The 19,252-nt window shown below is 36.4% G+C and overlaps 1 protein-coding gene across 1 annotated transcript in view; it reads left to right on the plus strand.

The window, feature by feature from the left end:
* The first annotated feature begins 4,304 nt into the window (after positions 1-4,304).
* Positions 4,305-19,252, plus strand: part of LOC133881719 (G-type lectin S-receptor-like serine/threonine-protein kinase B120) — a 31,673-nt gene continuing 16,725 nt past the window's right edge. The window contains exon 1 of the mRNA XM_062320729.1: positions 4,305-5,616. Coding sequence (XP_062176713.1) covers positions 4,305-5,616 — 1,312 coding nt within the window. The remainder of the gene's footprint in view (positions 5,617-19,252) is intronic.

A 19,252-nucleotide genomic window follows, 5' to 3' on the forward strand; every position in this document is an offset into this window, starting at 1 on the left:
GCTTCTCTCAATTAACAAGAGACTATTATATAGTGGGACTAATTCGGTCAAAGTCTGCTAATACAAGACCAACAAGGAAATCCCTTCTCCTACTCCAAGTAGGTTACATAGGTCTAAAATAAAAACAAGGGAATAGAAAACTTGAATGGGGTCCAATACTTGATGACTTCAAGGCACCCAACTTTAACAATCTCCACCTTGACTTGAAACCGATCAAGTCTAACAATCGCCTCTCAATATGCCTCTACCCATTTCTCTCAAGGGCAAACTTTAAAAAATACCACCCAAGTCTAATCATCTCTTGAACTTGAGCATAGGTCCTGGTTTAGACATAACACCATGCTTCTCTACCAGTTCACTTGGCCACATAGCTTTCTATGATGACTCTTTCTTCCTGTAGATCCATCTGCACCATTTAGCATTCTTTCCCTTGAGCAATCCAACCGACTCCCAAGCTTTACCTTTTTGTAGTAACTCCACCTCTTTCGGCATACCATCCTAAACAGATGATGGATTTCCACTGCCAGCTGTACGTTAGAGCAAAAGAAACCATATCTACAAAGTCATACCTCTCTCGTGCTTTTCGATCATGTTTCTCTTTGTCTCTTGCTAAAGAATAAGGCTCTTCTTGGTGCTGTGAGTCTCTTGAAGACTCGTTGCCATCACCGTTTTCCATGAGTGAATGATGTTCATCAAGCTCCACCTCTATGATTTGTTTTCCTTTCTGGTTGTCAGTTAATGCTTCATCCTCTTAAACCATGTTCTGTATTGTACTCTTCGGATGCTCATCTAAGTTGACAAACTCAGACTTTTTTAGATTCTGGCTCTTTACCCACAGGTTTTGCACTTGACCTGTCCTTGTACACAGCCTATTCATTAAATGTAATTTTCCTACTTCCAATGATCTTCCGGTTTTGATCATCCCAAAACCAATGGCCAAAGGCCTCAATAACTGTATCTCTAATATTTGTAGTCATATAGAGAGTACATGTCTTGTATCCACGAGCCAAAATCCTGGCTCTTGTGCTAACTTTCCACCTACCACCGTAAAAGCTAATAGCATGCCCTTCTTCATCTAGCTGGCCTACTGAAATCAAATTCTCATTCAGTTCTAAAACATGTCTGACTTTCTGCAGCTTCTATATCAAGTCACTATGGACTCTAATGCGAACATTACCCAAGCCCACAATATCCAATGTCGATCTGTTAGCCAAGTACACATACCCGAAATCTCTAGCAACATAGTTTTCAAGAACTTCACGAATTGTGGTGGTATAGAAATGTAATGCCCCGCCTTTTACAAAAATGTGTAAGCGAAATTTTCGATTTCTACGAGACATTACGACGTCATCAGAGTTGAGATTTGACAGCGGAATATATATATTTTTTCTTAAAGACTTGGAATATAACACATCAGAATTGACTAAAATACCTCAATATATAAATAATATATTTGTCTATTGGAGAATTTCATGTAATTAGGAAACTATGTATGACACTTTCTGCAATTGTGTGGTGCAATTGTGTGGTATTCATTAGTTTTGCAAATGACATTATAAAATTCTGACCGTAGGAATTTCTACTTAAGTGGTTTACTATTTACCTTCGCGTTTGTAATGGTCGATATTCTATAGTTCACTGTAATTTTCAGAAGCCTTTGTGAAAATGATTGATATTAATTTACTCCTGTATGTTTGTGTGAAGGTGAAATAAAGAAAATAATCAGTAAAACCTCATTTGATAGAAGCAAAATAATCAGTAAAACCTCAGTAGGTGTTCCCTACTGACGTTGTTGGAAGGTATTATGTTATAAAATGCTCATAGAGAAGCAATTTTCGTGTCTTGTGCTTGTAAATATTGTTGTAAGCTAATTTACTTGTGTAACATAAAGTCCCGGACACAAAATTCTTTGACAGTTGAGCTTCTCTGTTTTTATTTTTTTAGTTGGGTTCTTAAAGATACTGTAAATTTGCTATTTTAAAGGGGAAGGAGAGATAAGGAGTTGCTGAACAATGAACATCGTCATTGTTCCTAATTGATAAGATGGTATCTGGGTACATTAATTGTTTCTAGCACAAGTTACAAGAAGGCTCAGAAATCAGAGGAAATGAGTGGATGTGAATTTTTTCAATGCATAATGCTATGTATGACCTTTGAATATGGACAATTAATCATTACAAAAAGAATACAGATTAAGGAAAGTGGCTTCAGTTTGGCTTTTTCTTCTTGATATTGTAGCCAACCAATCTTCATCTGATGTTTGCTTCAGCTCACAGCTCAGCCCACCCTTTGCTCTAGGGTGCTCTACTCGTAACCAATTGTATATGCATAGATGAATCATTGTGGCGATTTGGCTGATTAATCTTCATGTTTACCACTCATCATGGTCCATTGAGTTGCGCGTTGCAACTTTCATTTAGTTTTTATTTTCATGATCTAATTTCTCTTTTGATGTTGCTTTACTTTTGTTTAGAAGAGATTCTTAGACTAATCAATTGGAATATGAATAATAAAATATATTGTAGGGTATAATTAAAGGAAGCAGAGCTGCTGAAGGATGGATATAATGCACAAAAATCCTGCAACTGCCCCAAACAAAGTCCTTTACCCATGGACTTCGCTTGGAGCTTGGATATCCATCAGCAGCTGAAGCAGATCCACCCAGCTCTTCAAATGCACCTTCTTCTAATGGCTTGGAATCTCAACCTAAGATGGAGACTAGTGGCTACTAAATGAAGAATTTTGTGGGTTTTTTGGATGACAATGACCTTTTTGTTTATGAATTTGTTTATCAAATCATGTTTAAGTAATTAGTTTATCAGAATTTATGTATCATGTTTAGTATTTTGGGGGATATTGTTCAGCAGTGAATGCCAAAGATACTAAATGAACACTTTCTTGAATGACAATGACTTTCTTGTTAATGAATTTATTTATCGGAATATGTTTAAGTAATTAGTCTATCAGGATTTGTGTCTGATGTTTATTTTTTTGTTTATCAGGATTTCGGTACTTTAGAAACCGATTTTATAGGTTTTAAAAAATCCGGTTCTACAGGATTAATATAAATTAATACAAATTAATTTTAATTAAATAAAAGTAATGGGAAGTTCAAACTCCCTGGCGCATGGGCATGTGCCAAGGGTGCAAGCACTCCCTGGCGCTCGGATGCAACAATGCGCCAAAAATTATTTCATGGCGCAAGTTGGTTCATTCGTAGCACAATAATTTGTGCCAGGATATTCTGGCATATGTGATATATGCCAGTAATTATAATTTTTCAGACACAGCATTAGTGGTAATTAAAATTGCCAATAATTAAATGTCAGGAACATGTTTCCTGGCATTTATTCATACATTCTTGGCATTTAAAAGATGCCAGGAATGAGGATTTTTTTTATTTTTATTTTTTTAAGTGAGCCCACTTGCTACCATCCATGTCTTTAGGTAGTTCTCCTAAAAGAGGTTGATAGAGGTCATTCTTATAAAAAAATATCTTCAATCTGCATCTTCTAATATCTAAAATCTGTGCCGTTGAACTTTTCGATTCCAATATTTGCTTCTTCTGCTGCTATTGCTCGCACCCAAACTAAAAGTTCTGATACCAGTTGTTAGAATATTTATCTTATTTCTCAAGACTTATGATATGTGAAAAATAAGAATATAACAAAATTAAATTAATCACACACGACACTAGATTTAAGCGGTTCCCTTAATACGAGATACATCTATCGGCGGAGACAACCCGAAAAAAATTCACTATCAAAAGCTGAGTACAAGAGAGTAAAAAGATAAGAAAACTACTCAAACTCAAAATCCCAATACATTAACTTTTCACTTTTACTTCAAAAGAGAATAATAACAAAAAAAGAAAATAAATTAAAATAAATAAATTAAAAAAAAAAACCCTCTTTCTTTGTGGTGTTGGCTCTTGTTGAAGCTATAGGGCTTATTCTCATCATTTAACAAGAGACTATTATATAGTGTGACTAAGTCGGTCAAAGTCTCCCAATACAAGACCAACAAGGAAATCCTTTGAATGCGGTCCACAGCTTGATGACTTCAAGGCACCCAACTTTAACAAGGCCAATTAGAGAGCCCATTTTTGTCCAAAATGGCTGTCGCCATTTTCTACAATTCTTATGAGTACACTCCTGGAACCCTCCTTAATTTGTATTCTTTTCTTTCTTTTTGTTTGTTGCTCCTTCCCCTTCTTCCTGTATTGCTCAGGAAAAGAAGAAAAAGAAAAAAAGTCCCAAGTTTTCTGAAACTACTCACTGGGATACTGCAACTTATAGAGAGGGATGGGTAGCATGGCGAGTAAGCCATGGCTCTTATTTGTTCTGCTTCTAATCCTCTCTTATTACACAGCATGCTTCTCTGTAGCTGGTGATACCCTTTCGGCAGGTCAGTCTCTTTCAGAGAGCTACACCTTATTATCTCAAGGAAGCAAGTTTGAGCTCGGTTTCTTCTCACCAGGCAGTTCATTAAAAATCTACCTGGGCATATGGTATAAAAATTTTGATGAGAAGAACCCTGTTTGGGTAGCAAATAGAGAAAACCCTTTGTCTGACCCATCTTCCTTAAGACTTAACCTCTCAGAAGATGGCAATCTACTCCTATTTGGGAGTTCCTCCAACATCCCATATTGGTTGACAAATTTGACATTTCCCGGGTCAAATTTAACTGAAGCAGTACTTCGTGATGATGGGAATTTTGTTTTGAGAGATAGGTCGAACCCGTCTGCTATATTTTGGGAAAGTTTCGACCATCCAACCGATACATGGCTGCCAGGTGCAAAGCTTGGGATTGATAAGGTTACTGGAAAACCACAGCAGCTCATTTCATGGAAAAATAAAGAAGATCCAACACCTGGTGTGTTCTCGTTGGGGTTAGACCCAAATGGAAGCAATCAATATTTCTTAGAGTGGAACAGATCCCAAATCTATTGGAGTTCTGGAGTTTGGAATGGAGAAACTCACACCTTTGCCTTCGTTCCTGAGTTGACATTGAATTATATCTTCAACTACAGTTTTGTGTCAAATGAAAACGAAAGATATTTTACTTATTTTCTTTATGATCCTTCTTACCGTTCTAAATTTGTGATGAAGTCTACAGGAAATATCCAGCAATTGGCGTGGCTATCTGGCCCTTTGGAATGGAATTTATTTTGGTCTCAACCGGTGGGCCAATCTAATGTCTATGGTTTGTGTGGTGCATTTGGCGTGTATCGTGATAATATCTCGAGCCCCTGTGAATGTCTACAAGGTTTTGAACCATTTTCGACGAACAACACCAGTCTAAATGATTGGTCAGGTGGGTGTGTGAGGAAATCCCCTTTGCAATGTGAAAACAATACGTATGCTAATGGCAAAAAAGATTGGTTCATGAACATACCATACCTGAGATTGCCCGCTAATTCGAAAGCATATTCGGCAGCGAGTGCTAGAAATTGTGAAGTGGCTTGCATGAATAACTGTTCTTGCACAGCGTATGCTTATAATAGCAGCGGCTGTGTGATATGGGAAGGAGCTCTTTTGAACTTACAGCAACTCTCAGATGGTGGGGGGATTATGTATCTCAGACTTGCTACAGATGAGCATCAAAGTACCAAAGGTGAAAAATCTACACAAATTTATGTCATCTTTCGTTATGAACGTACTAATACTTCATTCTCTGTTATATATGGTTGAGCTAATAGTGATTCTTGTCATCATAATCAGGCAAAAACTGGAAAGTATGGGTAGCTGTGCTAGTTCCAACAACGTGGCTTATCTTATGTCTCTTCATTTGTTTTTTAACCAGAGGAAAGCTCAAACCCGTAGGTAAGTGTAAACGACGTTTAATTACCTCGCATAGAAATCACTTTCAAAAATTACAAGGAAGTCTACTTTAATCTAAGACAATGAAATTGTGTCAAGTCACTTAATTAACACCCTTTTCTAATGGCCCGACAATGAAAGCTAGCTGTTAGCATCATTAGTTGGTGAAGATAGTGTTTCAGGCTCCTGTTTGTGGGGGTCCTAGCTCCAACAAATTTCATCATGTCTCTGTGAAGGAGTTTGATTTGCAGTTATTTGGTCATTTCACTGGAATCGGAATGAATTGCTATATTATTACTACTTATTTGGCAGAAATGACTAAATAAACTTAGTTACCTTTGGAAACTGGCATTGCTTAGTGGTTGAACTTTTATAACACTAGTTCACTCAATCTTCTTAGATATGTGAGTATCTTTTATATCCTCTCAATTTCTTTATGTTTACCTTAGTCTTATAATTAAATTGAAATGCTCTTATAGTTTTCTGTAAAACTTACATTTATTTGAAATGATACTAGGCTTGGGAGTTGTGGGTAGATGATCGGAGTTTGGAGTTGATAAATCCAACAATTGGGTATCCTTCTTCTAGTTCTCTTCCGTTGAGGTTCATTAACATTGGCTTTCTTTGTGTCCAAGAAAGCCCGACTGATCGACCTACAATGCCTGATGTAGTCTCAATGATTAGCAATGAACATGCACCTCTACCTAAACCCAAGCAACCAGCGTTTACCACAAGCCGGAACATGATGGATACAAATCCAACAGTTGACATTGCAGGAAATTGCTCAAATAATAGTGTAACTATTTCAACACTAGAAGCCCGATGAAATGTCTCCTATATCAAAGAAAAGAAATGTTATAGAACCAATCTTTTTGTTTGATTTGTATGCACGTTGATATATATGCTACATAGCCTCCATGTAACTAATTGTTGTCTTGGTTCACTCATATCTTAGAACCAATCTTCTTGAAGATTTTGAACCATATCTCTAAATTATGCGATATACATAACTGCAATGATTTGAGTTTCTACAAAAAGTATATTCACAACTATATCATATATGTAAATTTCTACTATTATCGATGATAAAATTTTTCCAATAATTACACAACTAGTAATCAAAGCTCTGACTAAACACCCAATTGAAATACAACATGGCACAATCCAATAACTCCAGCAAATTGGTCCTCATAAATTCAATCTGTTTTCCAAAATATACCATTATAAACATTAAACATAAATAATATATATATAAAAGAAATGGCAAGTGTTCACCTTGAAAGAGACCAACTTATCATATATGTTAAACATAACTTCATAAGAAGAATGAATTATCCTACTAACCAAATTAGAGAAACATTGCTTTCTCCTTCTGGTGATCGGCGTAGGAGTATTGTATCGGGTCCCATTCCTCTGTTGACATCCCTGTCTCGGGAAGAAGATAACAGACGGTAATGGGAATTTTGTTGGTGGTTTCCCTTTGTCCAAAGGGGAACAGAAAGGTACTGAGATCGTGGATGAGACAATTGAGGAACTTCGTGTCAGAGGTTCTAGGTGCATTGTGGGACGACTAGGAGAACCAAAAAAGCTCAATAAGGAGGCTTTCAAAGCCATTCTTGTGCGCATTTGGAGACCGGCCGGCAGATTGATTTTCAAAGAATTATTGGATAATCTATGGCTATTTGAATTTTCTGATGAGGGGATAAGCAAAAAGTCATGGCCTAACGACCTTGGTCTTACGATCGCACCCTACTGATCTTGAATGATTTCGATGGGCAGGTCCCTCCTTAATTCGCAGATGGACTTCTCTTGTACACACATTTGGATCCAAATCCATGATATGCCTTTGGGCTGCATGAACCGGGCGGTGGGAAATCAAATAGGGAGATCCCTGGGGAAGGTGACGGACGTAACTGTGGCGGAGGATGACGTGGGACGGGGAAGGTATCTTCGGATCAGAGTGGAGATTAATTTGCACCAACCCCTTGAACGTGGAAGGTCCTTGATCATTTCGAGTAAATCACTTTGGGTTTCGTTCAAGTATGAAAAACTTCCCGTATTTTGCTTTAGGTGCGGCCGGATAATTCACGGGCCATCAGGATGCCCTGAAATTAACATACGAAAACAGAGCCATGACGGGGGGTCTAAGGGGTGGGGAATCTCGCTTCGAGCAGATGATCCATCCAAACGGGCGTGGCTCAAGGAGGGACAGCAGTCTTACCGGTCGCCGTCACCGGAGATGTCTGATTCTGGTCATAACGCGGAACTGATGGGCGGGATGCCTGAAACAGAAAGTCAGATACCTACAGGGGATCTTTTTTCCTTAACCAACAGGATAGGCCTTCAATAGCTCAAGATGAAAATATCGAGGACAGCAAGAATTTTTTGAAAGGGAAGATTTTGGGGGATCCGGAAGATGCAGAGGTGGTGAAGAATCATTCCTTATAGCATTCTCAATGGCTTAATGTATTTTTCAATTTAGAATAGTTAATCAAAATCTATTTTATCTAGTTTAGCTAATGAATTTTAAATACATTATACATTCGATTATTTATTCTTAACTCTATATTATTTTTTTATTAATTTTAATTAATTTATTTCATTATAGTATTTTTTTTACGTGGGTCCCGTTTCATAACTCCATTACTTTACACACTTTCTCTTAGATCTCCACTATAAAGAAAGAAAAAAAAAAGAAAAAAAGTGGAGTGGTGGAGGGAAAAAGAAAAAAAGCAAAGCTAAAAAAGTGGAGATGAAGAATAAAAAAAAATAGATAAGTGAATAGTGTAACTCTACTTGTAGAGTTCCACTATTTATGGAATTAAGAAAAATCTATTCTAGAGTTGTAATACATAAGCTGATGGAGTCTCTTTTTAACATTTTTGTTATCTATTTTAACTCAAAGTTGCAAATAAATAATCCATTAGGAGTGCTATTAGATGCTAATCATGTCCCAGCTGTGAATTCATATCCCAATTTCACGAAAAACTTCCAAAATACCAGATACGTCAATCTAACCGATTCGAATCTGATATTTATGGAAATATAGAGATTAGGACGGAGGGCAGAAATGAAAGGAAGAGATTGCGGGTGGACGAGGGGCCCACTAAAGCCCACTATCGATCAGCATGGGTCCCAGGAGTGGAACAAATTAAGTTATCCGAGGCATATAGATAGGTGTTAACTGAGGGGCCAGCTGGACCTTCTATTGGAAGCCAAGGATCTTATCTCCTCTGACTAACTAGAAACGGAGCCTCCAGAAGCAGATAGCAAGGATGGGAACTGGAGCTGTCTGGCGAGAGGGGAAGGGTTGGGGTGACAAGCCGATCCTGATTGTGCTATGCGTGAAGCTTCGTGGAGTTTACTGCCCTATCTAAGCCAACTATCCCCTGAAGATTGGCTCTGCTTAGGAGATTTCAACGAAATTGCTGATCAAACTGAAAAGGTGGGGGTAAGGATACATAATGAAACAAAAATGGGGGCTTTTCGGGCTATCTTGTCTGAATGTTTGCTCAATGATTTGGGGTTCAGTGGCTCTAAATTTACCTGGAGTAATAAGAGGAATTCGGGGGAGTTTATCAAGGAAAGATTGGATAGGGCTTTAGCCACGGCAGGTTGGTGTGCCAATTTCCCAGCAGCTGTTGTGGAGGTGTTGGTTACTACAAGCATTGATCATAGACCACTCTAGGTTTCCTTCACAGTCCCAAAATCTTCAGATTTGAGGCTAGCTGGAATGTAAGTAATGAATGTGCGGAAGTGATCAAGAAGGCATGGTCTGAAGAAGGGAATATTGAGCCATCTTCTGAAGCTATTCTAAAGAAGCTTCGACATTGTCAGGAGGCTCTTTCCAGTTGGAGCTCTTCCAAATTCGGTTCCTTCTCAAGGTCTCTGAAAGTTCTGACAAGGAGACTTGAGGGGTTACAGAATAGGGAGAATCCGGGCAATTTGGAGGAGATAAAAAATCTGCAGCAGGAGATTAACCTTTCATTGTAAATGGAAGACCTTCATTGGAGGCAGGGAGCGAAGAGAAATCGGTGCAAAAATGGCGACCGTAATACCCAGTATTTTCATGCTTGGACTACACAAAGAAGGAGAACAAATTTCATTAGATCAAAAATGGCGACCATAATGCCCCAGTATTTTCATGCTTGGGCTACACAAAGAAGGAGAACAAATTTCATTAGATCGGTCACAGACATGAATGGAGTTTCTTGGTCGGACCCAAGTGATATTGGGAGGGTTTTTACTCATATCAATATTATCAGTCCCTATTTACTACTGCAAATCCTAAAGGTTTTGTGGAGGTGCTTTCAGGAGTCCATTCTCTGGTTACACCTGAGATGAATGCGGGGCTCACAAGGAGATTTACACATAAGGAGCTTAATGAAGCTTTGTCTCAAATGCATCCCTTAAAAAGCCCCTGGACCGGAATGTTTTTGGGGTTTGTTTTTACCAGCAGCATTGGGATACAATTGGTGAAAGGGTCAGAAATGCAGCCCTGGATTTCTTGAACAAAGGTACTTTTGACCCTTCATTCAATTCTACTTTCATAGTTCTAATCCTTAAGTTGCATGATTCTGTTTCCGTGGGTGATTATCGCCCCATTAGTTTGTGTAACGTGCTGTACAAGTTAGTGGCTAAGGTGCTTGCCAACCTCTTAAAGAAGGTGCTGCCGGTTCTCATATCCCCAAGTCAGAGTGCACTTGTGTCTGGGAGACTCATAATTGACAACATTCTTGTGGCATATGAAGCGCTCCATACCATGAACACAAGGATGCGGGGAAAAAAGGGTTTATGGCTGTAAAGGTGGATATGAGCAAGGCATACGATAGGGTTGAGTGGTTGTTTTTGGAGAAGATGATGCGGAAGATGGGATTCTCGGATTAGTGGATCAGGTTGATAATGAAATGCGTTTCTTCAGTCTCTTATTCGGTTCTAATCAACGGTCAGCCCATGGGAAAGGTCCTTCCAACGCGTGGTCTTCGGCAAGGCGATCCACTTTCTCCATATCTTTTCCTGATTTGTGCGGAGGGCCTTAGTGCTCTAATAAGGACAGTGGAGATGGAGGGCAGGTTATTAGGTGTGCCTATTGCAGCTGAAGGGTATAGGTTGAGTCATTTTTTCTTTGTGGATGATAGCCTACTCTTTTGTTGGGCTAATTCCACGGAATGGTCCCAAATCCTGGATCTGCTGAACTCCTACGAGCGTGCTTCAGGCCAAAACTTGAATGCGGCTAAGACATCAGTGTTTTTCAGTAGAAACACAGGGAGTGTTTTTCGAGAATCGGTGAGTTCTATTGCTGGTTTGTCAATTGTCCGAGGTTTTGAGAAGTATTTAGGGCTCCCTGCCATGGTGGGGAGTTCAAAAATCAGAACGTTTGCTAATTTGGTGAGCCGTGTTAGAAAGAAGCTGGAGGGGTGGATGGAGAAATTCTTGTCTCAAGCCGAGAAAGAAGTTCTACTCCAGACAGTGGTGCATGCTATTCCCAGTTACTCAATGAGTGTGTTTAAATTGCCCAAGACTTTGTGTAAGCAACTAAATTCGCTTATGAGCAATTTTTGGTGGAATCAAAATAGGGAGTCAAGAGGGGGGACCTGGCTCAGTTGGAAACTGTTGGGGTTGGCTGAGCAACAAGGGGGAATGGGATTCCGCGATATAGAGGCTTTCAATTTAGCATTGCTTGCAAAGTAAGGATGGAAACTCCTCCAATATCCGGAATCTTTGGTGGCTAAAATCATGAGGGAGAAATATTTCTCTTCTGATTCCTTTTTGACAGCCAGTGTGGGTAATCGACCTTCTTATGCTTGGCGAAGCTTTTGTCAAGCTAGGGAGGTTTTGGGTATCTTTTTTAGCAGCCGACAATTTCTCCTGAGATTGGAATTGGTGGATGGCGACTAGTTGATGGACCCTTTCTAAACATTTACATATCTTCTTCTTCTTCTCCTCCTTTTTTTTTTTTTTTTTTTTTTTTGGGTATTTTCAGCCTTTTATAGGTTTTGTGGGTCTACTTGAGTTTTCTATCTCTTGAAATGCTCATTATTACAGGATCACTCTCTCGTCTAAGAACGTCAACAACCTTGAGAAAGGTACCCCCACTTAGTTTTTTGCTTTCATTTTTCTTTTCGTTCTGGTCCATATGGTGATGATGATGAAATAGTAATATATTTGGTTCTGAGAATGAATATCAGAGATGGGACACCCTTTGATTATTATCTTAGGATTGATGAATTTTTGTTTATCTTCTATATTAGGTATCTTCAATATTGGGGTTTTATCAATGATTGTCCTGTTTAGGTTTTTGTATTATTGTTGAGTTTTTCATGGTTGTTTCAATCTTATATCTTATTGGAATACTTGGCATCTATTGAACTTAGGTTTTGTTCCTTTTGTGATTGATAGTTTGTGCTGATTTGGTTCGTGGTGCGAAGGACAAGCGGTTGAGGGTTAAGGAACCAGTGAGAATGCCCACCAAGCGGCGGTGCACCCAACATTTCTTGTTTTGGAACTAGCATCGAAGCTTTTGGATCAAAGTTTTGAAGGATTGTTTGGGATATTGAATTGGGTTGTTCGTGGACTTCTTGCAGATCTCGATCAAGAAGAACTATTGTGGATTAGTTCTAATATTTTTTTAAATATTTTTTTTTTTCGAATTTAGAGTCGTTTTAGGAACCATAAAATGACTCTAAAAAAAAATATATATTTTTTTAATTTGTTTAAATTTATTTATTTAGAGTTGTTTTAGTCTAAAATGACTCAAACCGAGACTTTAATACTTGGTATGTGGAGCCGTTTTGAAAATGGCTAAAAAAAAAAAGTCTCAAATCGTTTTGAGCCGTTTTTAGGCCTTAAAACAACTAAAAACAAGCGGTTCTAAACACTTTTTTTTTTTTTAGCTTCTCCCTAGTTTTGGGAAATAGGATATATTTCCTAACATGTTATTGGTAAAAAAAGTTGGTTCCTAAAAATATCAAAAATGCAATTGCCTGTTTATTCGAAAGCATATTTGGCCATGAATGCTAGAAGAGTATGAGATGTGAATTGGCTTGCTTGGTTGAGCTAAATAGTGATTCTTGTTATAAAAAAAATAATGACGTGAGAACTACATAATTAATAAAAGCAAAATAGATTATGTCATTAGATATAATATTGTCTTAATATAATATGCAGATTGCAAATTATGAACGATACTCTTAACAAAAAAAAAAATTGTAATCTTAACAAAAAAAAAATTGTAAAAGCAGAGAAGAAGAAAAATGTGTTAAATCAAATTTGCATAAAGTTTTTAACGGTTAATATTATGATTGTTGAAAAAGCAGTTAAACACTGTTAAAAAAAAATAGGACCGTTGAAATAGTAGAAAAATGCACACGTAAATAATAAGCTCGTGTGAGTGTGCGACGATGTGTCTAAAGTGTCAATGCAACGCGCGTATGAGTAGCTAATGATAGTATGTATGTACACAGAAGCCATTCTAGAATAAAAGTAAGATAATTCATTATAAAGTACAAATAAATCTTATAACTTTTCAATATGGTACAAAGTGTAAGACAAAAAATAAAGGAAAGTCGAAATTTTGAAATTGGAGAGAGTGACTGTAATTTCCATGAAATAAATTTCAAATATTCTTCAAAACCTCGTAACATTAAAATTTTTTTTTGAAGAAAATCTACTCTTGATAATGACTAAAACCAAAACGAAAAAGTATAAAAGATCTCTCGTCACCCATGTCTTGCCTCTCTTATTCTAGTGTGAAAATTGAAAAAAGGTGAAGAAGATTAGACCACATGGTAGTGGTGATAATTGTATAACGCGTCTTTCTCATATATAATAAAACAAATAATTTGGCATATATATGGTCCACAATCTGTAAGGAATAGTTAGCAATCCCTTGGATGTGAACTGTTACAAGTCTACAGTCATATATATGGAAAGATATGTTGTTCATCTAATGAGAGAATTATTTTTTAGAAATGCTCAAATTACAACAAGTGCACTTGTTGTGCATATATAATCTCCCATTATTTTTATTAAGATTTTAGTAGTAGATAATAGTAGAGAATAAAGAGATAGTATGTTATCTGGCCCTAAGTAGTTATGTATTATCTTTATTAACTGTTAATGTTAGTGATAGGATAGTCATAGGATACACCTCTATAAACTGTTAGCTAGTGATAAGATCAATGCATGCATCTTTATGAGAGTAGTTTATGTTTATCACATTTTTTTATAAATCTATATAAACTTATTAGGTTGATGAATAAAGGAAGCAAAAATTATTAAAAAAATAAATAAAAGCTCTTGACTTGATTTGGGAGGTATTAGGATTTTTCGAACTACCTTTATCTATCAAATACGTGTTTGAGTAATTAGGCAACTTTGTCACAAGAAATGTCCGTTTTCTTGCCGGCGTTTTTCTTCTTGGGAAACTTCAAAAGTCCAAAGGCAAACCAATGAGAGAGCTAATCTGGCTGGTGCTCACAATTCTTATGGATAGACTAATGATTTGACAAATTGTGTTGTCTGCAATGTGGGTGTGACCCACCAAAATAACACAATACAATGTAATTAGTTAAGAGAAGAAGAAAAAGAAGATTAGAACTAGAAGATGAGGAAGATTTATTCGAATATTAAATCTCTTTCGAGCTTTAGAGTGTGTTTGATATTGCAATTTTTTAGACAAAAAGTGTAATTTTAAACTAAATCGCAGAAAATAAATCGTTTAAAATTGCGTTTTTAAAAAATTGGGGGCCTTTTCAATTCCGAAATAAGTGAGTGTTTTTTTGAAAACACACAATTTTAAAGGTTAAACTACGATTTTAAAAATCACATTTTCAAATCGCTAATTTTAAATATCTTTTTTTTAAATCGTCAACCCAAATAGACCCTTAGTACATTATAATGTATTTCTTATGCTTTTGCATTTTTTGCTTGCAGAAGAAAAAGAAAAAGGAAAAGAAATGGAAGATAATGAAAAAGAAAAAAGTGAGTGGGCAAGGGGAACAAAATGAAGCTTTGAAGAATAGTTATGAGTTATGAAAACAAAAAATAAAATAAAATAAAATAAAAAAAGAATAGTTATGAGTAGACTAAAAGTAGGGTGAGCACGGCCGGATTGTGCTAGATTTACATGTTTTCTACAACCCACCCCGTAATGAACGGATTTGAAAATCGGGATCCGCAATTCGCATAGTAATTGGTCAATCTGATGGGCCACGGGTAGCACGGATTGGGGGCGGGTTCTGCTGGTTTGGATATTCTATTTGTTGTTTGTTGTTGTTGTTGTTGTTTTTTTTTTTTTTTTTTTTCTGGGCCCAAAATCAGGTGGGCAGTGGCCATATTTAAAATATATTCTATACATCACCTTAAAGGCATGTGGTCCACTAGTCCGTGAATCTGTAGGCTCCTTAGCAATCAAACAAGTAAATTAAAATGTAATATACTGCTATTGAAACAAACTTAGCAATCACACAAGTAATATGTATTGTAGTCCTGGAGCAAGAATTAGAACAAATTTTAAATCATCGCATTCCAAAATTGCTCCTTTCTTTTCACAAGTACTCTCAAACAAATATTGAGCTGCCAAAATTGCTCCATTCTTTGCATACATATGCACCAATGCCGTGCCAAGAATCACTCCAATATCAAACCCCTTCTCCTTCATATATGCATGGATTCTTTCTCCCAATTCTGAACAGATCAAGCACAAGCAGATAACACATAGGCCATAGCCAGTTTTGAGGGTTTCTTGTTGTGAGTCGTGAGTCGTGACTCTTAGTCTTAGGGTTTTTTTGGAAAAATAAGAAAAAACTGAGTAAAGAGGGAACGCGGGGCAGGGCGAGTATGCGGGTGGGAAATATATTAATACCACAACCCGCCTCAAAAATCACGGATTACATGATTCAGGATCTGCGATTTTAAAACAATGCATTATATTTGTTCTTCACGGGTCGGGTCGGGTCGGGTCGGTGCGGACCGGGTCGGTTTCACGGGTACGGGCGGTTTCTACCCACCCCTAGCTCATGTCGCAAGACTAGAGTAAGATGGGACAGATAGACAAGAAATCTTATTCCATTTATTAATATGTTAAGTTTAAGCTATTGTGAAACTTTTTTTTTAAACTAACCATTGTATCTGTTTTTCTATTTGTGAGTCATATATAATCAATAGTTAAATATTTTTTTTAAAAAAAAAAAATTATTGAGATTGTATATGAGTTGTACAAAGGTTGTAAACTTATGATATCTCATTTATAATCTTTATATACACATTGTACACCCATGACCTTTCTTTTTTTATTTTATTTTTTAAATTACAAATCATGTTGGGTGTACACCCATTGTACACCCATCGTGGCAGAGGGGAGGAGAAATACTGCAATATACTTCCCAAAGTAAGGTCAACACAGACGAAGATAGGGAGGACAATAAATTAAATTAAAATGGAGAAAATAGGTAGGGGTGCAGTGCAGGCAGCTCTTTTTGAATGTTCCTTAAAAGGGGTAAAATTCCTTGTCTTGGTAGAAAAAAGAAGAAAATTCTTGTATTATTCTACTATTTTGTAATATTTTGGGCTCGTTTAGGTGTGTCATTTGTTTGTATTATATTTTACTATTTTGTATTATATTTAAAATTGTGAATATCAAGAGAACTTATTTTTTGAAATTATGTTTGGATTATTTAGAAAACTTGAGAAAAAATTAGAAAAAATTGGATAATATCTTAGTAGAATTTGAATTCTAAAAAACAACCTAAATATGTTTTTAAAAAATTAATAAAGTATAATAAAAAACAATTGTTACCCAAACATGCTCGAAATAGTACTGCAAACTACAAATCCCTAGGCTGTAGAGTAATTTTTTTCAAAAAAAACATTGGTTTTTAGAAGTTGAAACAATCAATAAGGAAATCTGGCATATAAGAGCATTTGTAGTAAAGTTGTCAAACATATGAAATCACAAAAATCATACGATTTTGCTTAAAATTTCGTCTCCAACGAGCTCTCTACTTTTACAGTGAATTTGCGGATTGTCAAAAGAGGTCGTCTAATGAGACGTGACAAAATCACTTGTCACTTCTTATTTTGCATTTGTTTATTCAATTTTCGTAGGGAAGATTGTTGATAGTCAGCGGATTTGCAATCGTAGTGCTTCCCCCAGTCATCGTCTTTCATTTTCAATGGTCGTCGAAAAAGCCAGTTCCAGTGGATTTATAACTAGATGAGGTCCATAGTTGGCCGATCTTTCATTTCTGCGAGTAGGCGAAAGTCGAGAAGTTGTTGGCTGTCGAAGGATCTAGTCGTCGTGGAAAGCCAGTTCCGGTGGATCTAGGAGCAAAGAAGGTCCACAGTTCGTTGATCTTTCATTTTCGAGAGGAAACATCGGCCGTCGAAGGTTGGGTCTGGTGGAAGTCTTTGCTGCGTTCAGTGGAAGTCGGGATTCTAGAAGGGTTAGATGGTTTATTTTTTATTTTTTGGAACCAGAAGGTTTTTGCCAGGTTGGTTGAAAGATTAATAAAAAATAGTATTTATTTTGAAGTAGAGAATATTTGGGGAATTTGTTATTTAGAGCTTTTGAAAATTAGGTAGCTAAAATAACAAAAGTGATATTTTTTGTCAAAATTTACTGAAATTTTGACTTCAGTACAAATGCTCTAAAGCTATTGTACTTTATTAATTAGTCAAGATTGTACTAATTAATCAGTGACGGCTTCCGTTGAATGCGCAAGCTCCTCACAACCTAAACCAAACTTGGTCAATTATTTGACCATCACATTTATCAACATCTCTTATGATAATAGTTTAAATGTGTGCATTTTTTTTTATTAATAATAAGCATCATCATAATTATTTTGTATAAATTTTGACATTTCATAGTTAATTGTAGAGTATTGTTTAATTATTAATATTGAGCTTAAAATGATGTATTAATGCAAGATATCACCTTTTGTAAGAATTGGTAGGGTTTCAATTTTTTTTTTAAAAAAAAAAAAAGAAAGAAAGATAGATAATTGATAATTTATTGTAATTGTGGGGCTTGAAAGAAAAAGAAAATTGTGGATATCTATTGTACAGATGTCATTTTGTCGACATGATGGTGAAATGTGCTAGAACATATTTTGGTCTTTTGTTCTTTTATGTCTTTTGCAACCACATGCGTTGAAAAGTAAGAAGAAAATGTAAGCAAATGGCAGAGATCAGAGAGAGAGACAAAGGGAAAAGACGAAACTGAGGTTGCTAGAAGGTCTGCAAATTCATTAAAGGGGTGAGAGAGAGAGAGAGAGAGAGAGAGGGAAAAGAGTCAAAAGACGAAGCTGGGGGAGAATTGAAACTGCGTCAAATTCACTTAGCCGTACACGACACCGTTTGAGTAAAAAGTTGTAAAATTTAATCTAGACCCTTCATTATTTTTACATCAAATGTGCTTTTACTTTTATAACAGCACGTAAGTCGGATTCCTCACCAAAATTTATTTAAATTTTTTCAAATTCAAACAAATAATTATAGAGAATTTTGATCAATTCTAAATTTATACTCTTATTATGATATTTTCTCTATGTTAATGCCAGGAATTATTAGTTTGACTCAAGTTGATACTTTGGTCAACAGTGAATGATAGATCGGTAGAGTGAAAGATTCGTACTTTGTACATGTTTTAGATATGTATTCTCTAATAATTTTTAACACATCTTCATATAATTAAATTTTAAATCTATTTTTGAGTTTTACAAATTTAATAATAAATTTAAAAATAAAATAGGTAGGACATAAATTTGTATTATTTTCCTTTGAACTTTGTGTTGGCCGGAGACCCCATTGACGATCTTGAAGAATAATCTGGCAGTTTGAAGTCGTCATGATGTTGGCTGCTATGCCAGTCAACAGAGTAGCTTATGTGAAAAAGGACAGGGTGTTCAAACTTGATCGGTGCCGTGTAGTTTTTTTTTTTTTTTTTAAGTACATCAACAAAGAAATAGGTCTAGCAACCCAATAAAGTGATAAAGTCCATTGAGCTTTACTCTTCCACAAAAGGTACCTTAAAGGAAGAAGTTTGCTCAAGGCTTATAAAGCCCACAACAGGTGTTCAACATCGGGAGAGAAGGCCCAACATTATCCAAGGGCTCGTGGCTCTGATACCATGATAACGTCCATTGAGCCTTACTCATTCCCAAAAGGCACCTTAAGGGAAGAGGTTTGTTCAAGGCTTATAAAGCCCACAACCCAGACATACCTTGGCAATGTGGAACTATTAACATAAAGAGCTCCGAATTAACCTTATCAATGGTGATAAAGATAAATTAAAAAAGAATATATCAAATAAATGATGCGGCCCTATATATTTTTTGTATGAAAATCAAGAAAAGTGATCACCGGCCAATTAAGGTAGTTTGGTAAGCCGCACCATGAATGGCACAACCTAGAAGCGGAAGAAGGGT

This window comes from Alnus glutinosa, chromosome 11, assembly GCF_958979055.1.
Source record: "Alnus glutinosa chromosome 11, dhAlnGlut1.1, whole genome shotgun sequence".
Lineage (NCBI taxonomy): Eukaryota > Viridiplantae > Streptophyta > Magnoliopsida > Fagales > Betulaceae > Alnus > Alnus glutinosa.